This window comes from Heteronotia binoei, chromosome 9 (genome assembly GCF_032191835.1).
Source record: "Heteronotia binoei isolate CCM8104 ecotype False Entrance Well chromosome 9, APGP_CSIRO_Hbin_v1, whole genome shotgun sequence".
Taxonomy (NCBI): domain Eukaryota; kingdom Metazoa; phylum Chordata; class Lepidosauria; order Squamata; family Gekkonidae; genus Heteronotia; species Heteronotia binoei.
Genome location: NC_083231.1, coordinates 6,851,908 through 6,862,006, shown reverse-complemented (window position 1 = coordinate 6,862,006; position 10,099 = coordinate 6,851,908). Strand labels below are relative to the sequence as shown.

Genomic DNA, 10,099 nt, shown 5'->3' with positions numbered 1-10,099 from the left:
CGGCGGGGCTACGGGCGGTTGCCCCAGCGGTAGCCCTCCTATCGGGACTCCCAGGACCGCAGTTTGCAAGGTGCGGAGCTGGTCGTAGATCGCGCCCAGGTTCTGCTGCAACTCCTCGGCCATCGTCACGCGGGATCGATGCACGTCGTCGTGTATCTCCCGGACCCAGTCGAATAAGTCGTTGCGGAGGGTCCGGATCTGGTCGTCTCCCCCTCGGGGCTCCGGACCCTCCTCTTGGTCGCCGCCGCCGTCTCCGGCTCCCCCTTCGCCCAGCATGCTTCGGTACCGCTGCTCCGCGGCGTCGATTGCTGCCGTGGACTTCCGTGGGCTCCAGGTTCGCGGGGCTGGGAACGCGGCGTCGACCGAGAAAGGCGCTGGGACCTTAATCTTGCGCCGGACTCCCGTCACATTTGGGTCGAGCGGCGGGTCCTCTATTGGGGTGGTGGGCTCTCCGTCGTCTGGCACTTTTGCCGCCATTGGGCCAAGCCTCCAGTACAGATAAGCCACGAACAATGGGATCACTGTTATAATGTCAGAACTTAAGAACTTCAAACGGATCCCATACTTGGTTACAAAGCTAGGATTTTATTGAAGAGAACTAAGCACTGGAAGAGGCAAGATAACAGTGATGGCGAGAGCCAGCACCAGCACAATTTTATACACGTAAAACAAACATCTCACAAAGCCCCAATTCACACCGTTACAGGCACATCTGTCTTCTCACCATCGCTATCAGTAGAGAGGATGCCTCCCTACTTCGAAGGCCATGCTGCTCGGCTTCAAAGGGTCCCAGTGTGAGAATGTGCAGAGACACAACATAACTCATTCTACAACCCCAAATATTTTGGATACCAGTGGGGCAAGGTTAATTACTATTCAAGCATCTTGGGTCAAGCAAGGGTTACAACATGGAGTCAGTTTGGTTCAGTAACAAAGCAGTTCTAAGTCATAGTAAAAATACATTGCAGCATCGGTCACATTATAGGGGACCAGCAGTAAAGATACAAGTTCTGACAGTTTGTTTAATCAAATGTATATCCTGCCCTCCCCTAACCGACTCAGGGTGGCTCACAATTAAAACAAACAAAATTTTAAAACCGGATATGCAATAAAATCATTTCCATACATTTTACAATCGTTGCGTCCAAGATGCACATTGATATTCCGATTATTCCAATGTTTTTGGTTTCAGTTGCCAGAAGCCGGCTGAGACTCGACAGCCCCTTGCACACACAAGGGTGCTTAATTCTGTGTTGGATTGGGGCCATTATGCCGGGAGGGAATTTTGTTGTTGTTGCAGAAATAGGCTTTATTTGTGACAGAACAACAAAGGCCAGCATGACAGTTGGAGGGAAGGCAGCATGGGATAGCCTGATCTTGCCCGATCTAAGAAGCTAAGCAGGATCGGAACTTGGATGAGGGACCACCAAAGAAGGTTCTGCAGAAGAAGGCAACAACAAACCACCTCTTCTTCCCATTTGCCACTGAAAGCTCCTCACTGGGGTCACTATAAGCTGGCTACAGACTTATACGATATACGGTGTTATCAATGTACAGTGTTAAAGCAATTGAGTTATTGTATTACTTAGGATCGCAATGCTTATACCACTGTAAATCATCTGATGTAAAAATGCCTCTCATTCAGAGAGAAGGGCGGGGTATAAATCTGCAGTCTTCTTCTTTTCTCCCCATGGTTGGATCTTTGTGTTCCCTCCCCAAGCTGACCCAGGGCACAGTTTGCCCATAGCATGGAACATTCCATCCTTTGAAAATGGGAGCAGGGCCAATCTTGTAGCATGGTGGCTCCCAAAGTCTTTCAGGAAGGATCCCAGTGAGGTTTGAAGGCTGTTCTGCTGGCCACACAATTGCATGTAATAACTCTTTCTTCAACACCTCTGTTCAAAGGAAGGAAGAACATCTGTCCAGCCTTTATGTTCAGTTCTCTTTCCCAGAATGCTTTGATTTTGTAATTGATTGGAGATTATGGAAACAAACAGCTGGGGGGGGGGAGGGCAACATTTGGCACCCTGAAAATGCAGCTGAGGAGTGGATAAGATCATGCCTTACAAGGCATCTGACACAAAGGCAGGACAATGAGAGTTATCCCTTGGAAAAAGGTCTGGACATTTTGCATAAGTGCTTCCGATACGCTCTACTAGGGCTGAAGGAACAGCAGTGGACACGTCCCACTGCATCGGGTCTCATCAGCAGAAATGTGCCTGGTGTCAAGCATGGTAAAATTCCATTGATAATTGATTGTTTTAGGGTCCTGCCTAACCTGGTCTGTGAAGCATCATGGAGGATCCAACTTTACTAGCTTGTTATTCTTTCCCTCTCCCCCCACTCCTGCTTTATGGCTTATAATTAGAAGTAGTGAGAACTGAAACCAAGTAATCAGCACCTTCCCATACATTCCTGTAAGGGAATGAGAGCCATCTGGGGAAAGCAAGGACGCAGACCTGATAACACTATGGGAACATAGACATTTATGATAGTTTATGTGTAAATGCTACCCCGCAACCCCATCCCTTGGAATCCCTTTGAAGTAGGCCTTAAAAGTATTGTATCAATGTATTGTCAGCATTTACTCTCAAGAACCTGTTACCAAAGTAGCGGTCTATCAATAAACGTAGTCTTTATATCAACTTCGACTCGTCATTGAACCTGCATGCTTGACACATGGAATACTGCTAATTAGAAATGGACAGAAATTGCACCGTCAGAACAATGTTGCTACAAATAAAAATGTGAATCTGACCTGAAAAGACAAAGGGTGTGATGATGATGATGAAGATATTGGATTTATATTCTGCCCTCCACTCTGAATTTCAGAGTGGCTCGCAATCTCCTTTATCTTCCTCCCCCACAACAGACACCCTGTGAGGTGGGTGGGGTGCTGAGAGAACTCTTGCAGCAGCTGCCCTTTCAAGGACAACCTCTGCCAGAGCTATGACTGACTAACCTAGGCCATTCCAGCAGCTGCAAGTGGAGGAGTGGAGAACCCAGTTCTCCCACATAAGAGTCCGCACACTTAACCACTACAACAAACTGGCTCTACACCAAACTGATTCCTGCACAAGCCCCAGCAAAACAAATGGCAGCTCTGCTTGGCAGGCTGCAACCCAACTTGTGACTCCTGAAGTCATACTGAGAACATCAACCGTGTATGGTGTCCCTTACAGTTACAGGAAAGGTCCCCTGTGCAAGCACCAGTCGTTTCCGACTCTGGGGTGACGTTGCTTGCACAACATTTTCACGGCAGACTTTTTTTTTTTACGGAGTGGTTTGCCATTGCCTTCCCCAGTCATCTGCACTTTCCCCCCAATACTCATTTGACCGACCTCGGAAGGATGGAAGGCTGAGTCAACCTCAAGCTGGCTACCTGAAAACCCAGCTACCACCGGGGATCGAACTCAGGTTGTGAGCAGAACTTGGGATTGCAGTACTGCAGCTTTAACACTCTGTGCCACAGGGCTCCCCTTACAGTTATAGGCTGTCAGCAAAACCAGGAGGCATGCTGGGACTCTGATGGAAGGACATCCATAACCGATGAACTACATTCAGCTTGATGGACCACAAGTTAAATGGACAGGCATTCTACCCTTTCCATCGCCTTTTGTTGCAATGGGCCTCAAGAAGAGGGTATACAGGTTGCAAGCAGTGCAGCCCTGTGTGAAGTCACTCCAGCCGGTATATTTTGATGGACTTAGACTGGAGTAACTATGCATAATATCTTTCATTTCATTTCTTCAAGGAAGCCTACATAGAACCTAGGCTTTTAGACAAAATAATATAGCAATAATAGCAATACATGAGAAAAAGGAACAAAGCATTTGCACTATGAATATGCACCATAACTAATCTTAGTGCAATCAAGATTCGATTCAGGTGGATAGCTGTGTTGGTCTGAACCAACAGAACAAAGTTTTTGAGTCCAGTGGCACCTTTAAGACCAGCAAAATTTTATTGTACCCAGAATGGATTGTGTGGGTCTTAAAGGTGCCACTGGTGATCCATATTAGCTCTTTGGTGTAGCTAGTTGGAGAGCCAGTTGGTGTAGTGGTTAAGTGTGCGGACTCTTATCTGGGAGAACCGGGTTTGATTCCCCACTCCTCCACTTGCACCTGCTAGCATGGCCTTGGGTCAGCCATAGCTCTGGCAGAGGTTGTCCTTGAAAGGGCAGCTGCTGTGAGAGCCCTCTCCAGCCCCACCCACCTCACAGGGTGTCTGTGTGGGGGAGGAAGGTAAAGGAGATTGTGAGCCGCTCTGAGACTCTTCGGAGTGGAGGGCGGGATATAAATCCAATATCTTCTTCTTCTTTGTGTTTCCTAAATCAATGTTTCCCAGGGTTCTAATGCCAGAGAAAATTTCCCCTTGAATTAAAAGCTGTCGCTATACCAGTGATATTCAAACTGCAACTCCATGAGAGCAGCATTCTCAGTCACCATAAACCAAGAGCCACATATGCTTCCATTCCTAGCATAAGGCCTGCCCTTCATTGAACCTCACAGCATACCTGCCCTTCTGGCAATGGCTCTGTCAAGGTTGGAACAACCTGTCAACCACAAGACTGATTGGTAGGGATGCCTGCCCAGTGCTGGCAACTGGTGGGAGCTACTTGGGGGTGGGGACATGCAAACTGGCATTCCTCTGATGCAATGATGTCATTTCCAAGCAAACCTGAAAGGTAAGTTATTGAGTCAAATAATGCTCCAGAATTCCATTAAAAACTCTTATGTGTTCAGTGGAAATAAAATAGTTTTGTATGGATACAATGATGTCACTTCTGGGTTCACACCAGACCTGATGTTGTACTGCTGGAGTGATTCCAGTTTCCTTGGAGGGAAATGAATTCCTTCCTGCAGCTCTACTGAGAAGCAGCAGGGGACAGTGGTTGCTAGACAGGATGGTTTGCCTACCTGCCAGGTAAGGACCTAATTGTGAGTGGCTTCTATTTTGTCCCTTCCAGTTCAGAAACACTGAATAATTGTTTATGCCCAGAGGATGGCTGAAGGAGGCCCATCCCCAGAAATGAACAGAGTGAGCTAAGACGGCAAATGGGCACAGGAATCAGGCCCAAGTTCCCCAAGACAAAGATGATCTGTGATGGAGGAGACTGGAGCAGGATTTTGGAATAGGATAAGGGGGGGGGGCAAGGGTTAAACACTTCGTACCCCAGTGCTGCTCCCTAAGATACTGGTACTCCATGGCTGCTTTGACCTGTGTTGCTTCTGCATTCAGCTTTCACACTGCAGAAAGAAACTAGTCTGTCAGGATCCTTCCATGTGATAATTTCACATTTAACTTTTGATGTATGTGACTGCAAGATAGGACAACAGTGTGTGATGTTACTTCTGGGAAAAACCTAGGATGTCATGCTTAGGAATCACCAGCGACTCTACTGTAAAACTGTTTAGTTTCTGGTGATTCCCAGATATTTCTTTCCACTGGCAATTCCCTAAAAGTGACATTTTCCCTGGAAGCAATAGGTGTGAGTGGTGTCTTTTCACCAGGCTCCAGCAGGACTCTGTCCTGGATACCTTAGGCTAGCCTGAGCTTGCCAGATTTTCTAATATTTGAGTGGGAGACCTCCAAGAAATACCAGAGTTGTGATGTAAAAACAGGCAATGGTAAACTACCTCTGAACATCTTTTGCCTTGAAAACCCTACGGGATGGCATATGTCAGGCGTGAATTGATGGCAAAATGTACATACCTTCTGCACCCAGGCTCTGGCTAATCATCCAGTGCTGCTCAGGGTCCCCCAGGGTCTTCCAGTGCTGCTCAGTGAAGCAGAGGAACCAAAATGAAGAAAAACATGGCGTGGTATGCATCACAGAGATTTGTAAACTTCCTAGAGCGCCCCTCAATCTAGTGACACCACTTCTGCATTTTCACCTAGAAGTGTCATTTCGAGGGATGTCTCATTTTCCTCCCACCATTCTAGTGAATGTGGGTTGGGGATGGGAACTATTACTTGGGAGTTTGCTCACTATAACCTGCAAATGGCACATCTATAAGGACACGAGATGCCTGGAAACAGAGAGAGGGGAGTGACTGTAGTAGGCAGGTGTCCTCCTATGGGTCTTTGGAGATTTTTCTCCTTACTTTAAGAAACACATGAAGATTTCGAGAGCTTTTTTTGGCTGAGTGGAACTAGGCAGCAGTCAGCTTTACTGGCACAACCATTAAAAAACCCCCCAAAGGTTAAAAAAAACACCCAAAGGTGATTCCTAAGCATGACATCCTAGGTTTTTCCCAGAAGTAACATCACACACTGTTGTCGTATCTCGCAGTCACACACATCAAAAGCTAAATGTGTAATTATCACATGGAAGGATCCTGACAGAGAAAAGTTTCTTTCTGCAGTGTGAAAGCTGAATGCAGAACACAATCACCTAGAAGCCTACAAGTGATGTAATGTGGGAGAAAAAGGAGGAAGTGAGTGGAATGGGGTGGGCAATTTAAAATCTGAATGTTGGTGGTAAGAAGGGAACTCAGAGGGAGGGGAGAAGCTGGACATAAGAGAAGCCATGTTGGATCAGGCCAATGGTCCATCCAGTCCAACGCTCTGTGTCACAGTGACCAAAAAAACCCCAGGTGCCATCAGAAGGTTCATCAGTGGGGCCAGGACATTAGAAGCCCTCCCACTGTTTCCCCCCTCCAGCACCAAGAATACAGAGCATCACTGCCCCAGACAAAGAGTTCTATCTATACCCTGTGGCTAATAGCCACTGATGAACCTCTGCTCCATGTTTATCCAGTCCCCACTTGAAGCTGGCTATGCTTGTAGCCGCCACCACCTCCTGTGGCAGTTAATTGCACGTGTTAATCATCCTTTGGGTGAAGAAGTACCTCCTCTTATCCGTTCTAACCCGACTGCTCAGCAATTTCATCGAATGCCCACGAGTCCTTGTGTTGCGAGAAAGGGAGAAAAGCACTTCTTTCTCTACCTTCTCCATCCCTTGCATAAGGTGGTGGGGTTGTCCTTTTGTCTTGCCAGCACAGCGAGCGGCATCATACCCCAGAAGGGCTCACTGCCCTCCCCAAATGCCACCTTGCTGTGGTGCCACCTGCAACCATCTCCAAATCTGCACATGGCGACTCTTATCCCATCCACGTGCACAGCTGCCAGAGCGAGCCCCACAAGGTGTCCATTCAAATTACAAAGATTATACCTCAAAGGGTGTCTGCTGGGGGGGGGGCGGGTGGAGGGAAAGGAGACTGTGAACCTCTCTGAGATTCAGAGGACAGGGCGGGATATAAAGCCAATATCTTCTCCTCAAAAGGGTTGCCAACTTGTCTTAGGGTTGCCAAGTCCAATTCAAGAAATATCTGGGGACTTTGGGGGTGGAGCCAGGAGACATTGGGGGCGGAGCCAGGAGCAAGGGTGTGGCAAGCATAAATGAACTCCAAGGGAGTTCTGGCCATCACATTTAAAGGGACGGCACACCTTTTCAATGCCTTCCTTCCATAGGAAATAGTGAAGGATAGGGGCACCTTCTTTTGGGGCTCGTAGAATTGGACCCCCTGGTCCAATCCTTTTGAAACTTGGGAGGTATTTTGGGGAGAGGCAGTAGATGCTATACAGAAAATTTGGCACCTCTACCTCAAAAAACAGCCCCCCAGAGCCCCTGACACTCGTGGATCAATTCCCCATCATTCCCTATGGGAATCGGAGGTGCATGATGGCTGTGGGGGTGGGGCTTCCCCCGCCGGCCAGCTGGCTGCGGGAGGGGGGGGGAAGCCTGTAAAACCAGGGGATCCCCCGCTGGGACCTGGGGATTGGGAAGCCTAACTTGTCTGGAGATCAGGCGTAATTCCGGGAGGTTAACCACCCCGCGGCTGCGTCCATCCCCAAGAAGCAGGCGGTTGGAGAGAAACGACCAAAGCCGTGCCAAGTGCATCTATGGACGCAAAACTGGCCTATGCAACCATTCCCCTCTTCGTTCGAGCCTCCATCGTGTGACGAGGCGGGCTGGCGAAGGCAGCGAGGGACGCGGAGGGGAAACAGCTGACGCCGGGGGCTGGCGGGGCTATAAAGGCGGGCCGGGCGCGGCTCGTGCGTCTTTTCGAGCGTCGGCTGCTGGCGGCGGCGGGCTGGGCTCCTTTTGATGCCTGCCGTCGCGAAGCGTTTCTTTTTCCGGCCGGCGGGACTGCGAGAGCGCGAGGCGGGCGGGCGCGACGGCGGGCGCTAGGCCGGGTTGCTATGGCAACGCCGCGCCTCGCAAGATGGCCGGCAAGAGCGCTGCTCGCAGTTCCCGCGCGCTCGATAGGTGGGCCCGGCTGGTCGGCTCCTTGTCGCACGGAGATGACGCGGAGCCTGGGCGCGGCGGGTCGCCTCAGCCTCAGCAGTCGCCGCCGCCGCCGCCGGAGCAGCAACAACAGCCGCCGCCGCCGGCGCGAGGAGCGGAGTTCGCGGCGGCCGCGCGCGTGAAGATGGCCGGAGTGGCCGACGCTGCCGCCGCCGCCACTGGCTCTGCCGCTGCGGAGGGCGGGCGGCGCGGGGCCCCCTCGGCGGAACACGCGCTCCTCCAGCCCGACGGCGAGAAGCGGCGCAGCAGCTGCACGGGAGCAGAGCCCCGGGCCCGGCAGCCCTCCCCGGCCAGGCCGCCCCGCTCGCCCTCGCCCGCCCCGCCGCCGCCCTCGCCCGCCCACCAGCCCCACCGCGCAGAGACCCTCGGCTTCTACGAGAGCGACCGCCTCCGCCACCTCAAGCAGCGCAGCGGGCCCGCAGGTGGGGAAGGAGGGAAGGGAAGGGCTCCTGAGCACGTGCAGAGGGCCTGGGAGGGGAGGGGGGAGACCCTGGAGAGCTCCTGCCAGCCCCAGTGGACCGGGGGTGTCAAACATGCGGGTTGGGGGCCGAATCAGGCTCCCCAGTGACTGGATGTCATCTGCTTTCTTCTTCCTAGGCATGGAAGGGAAGGGCTCCTGAGCACGTGCAGAGGGCCCGGGAGGGGAGGGGGGAGACCCTGGAGAGCTCCTGCCAGCCCCAGTGGTCCGGGGGTGTCAGACATGCGGGTTGGGGGCAAAATCAGGCTCCCCAGCGACTGGATGTCATCTGCTTTCTTCTCCCTAGGCATGGAAGGGAAGGGCTCCTGAGCACGTGCAGAGTGCCTGGGAGGGGATGGGAAAGACCTTGGAGAGCTCCTGCCAGCCCCAGTAGACCAGGGGTGTCAAACATGCAGGTTGGGGGCTGAATTAGGCCCCCGGAGGACTCCTATCAGGCTCCCGAGCGTCTGGCTGTCATCTGCTTTCTTCTCCCTAGGCATGGAAGGGAAGGGCTCCTGAGCACGTGCAGAGTGCCTGGGAGGGGATGGGAAAGACCTTGGAGAGCTCCTGCCAGCCCCAGTGGGCCGGGGGTGTCAGACATGCGGGTTGGGGGCTAAATCAGGCTCCCCAGCGTCTGGCTGTCATCTGCTTTCTTCTTCCTAGGCATGGAAGGGAAGGGCTCCTGAGCATGTGCAGAGGGCCTGGGAGGGGAGGGGGATGACCCTGGAGAGCTCCTGCCAGCCCCAGTAGACCGGGGGTGTCAGACATGCGGGTTGGGGGCCAAATCAGGCTCCCCAGTGACTGGCTGTCATCTGCTTTCTTCTCCCTAGGCGTGGAAGGGAAGGGCTCCTGAGCACGTGCAGAGTGCCTGGGAGGGGATGGGAAAGACCTTGGGGTGTAGACCAGGGGTGTCAAACATGCGGGTTGGGGGCCAAATCATGCTCCCCAGTGACTGGCTGTCCTCTGCTTTCTTCTCCCTAGGCGTGGAAGGGAAGGGCTTCTGAGCACGTGCAGAGGGCTGAGCATGTGCAGAGGGCCGGGAGGGGAGGGGGAAGACCCTGGGGAGCTCCTGCCAGCCCCAGTAGACCGGGGGTGTCAGACATGCGGGTTGGGGGCCAAATCAGGCTCCCCAGTGACTGGCTGTCATCTGCTTTCTTCTCCCTAGGCATGGAAGGGAAGGGCTCCTGAGCACGTGCAGAGTGCCTGGGAGGGGATGGGAAAGACCTTGGGGTGTAGACCAGGGGTGTCAAACATGCAGGTTGGGGGCTGAATCAGGCCCCCGGAGGGCTCCTATCAGGCTCCCGAACGACTGGCTGTCATCTGCCTTC

General features: G+C 52.4%; 1 protein-coding gene across 1 annotated transcript in view; it reads left to right on the top strand.

Moving 5' to 3' along the window:
* Window positions 1–8,231: 8,231 nt before the first annotated feature.
* Window positions 8,232–10,099, top strand: part of LOC132577488 (serine/arginine repetitive matrix protein 1-like) — a 37,178-nt gene continuing 35,310 nt past the window's right edge. Inside the window, exon 1 of the mRNA XM_060247275.1 lies at window positions 8,232–8,736. Coding sequence (XP_060103258.1) covers window positions 8,232–8,736 — 505 coding nt within the window. The remainder of the gene's footprint in view (window positions 8,737–10,099) is intronic.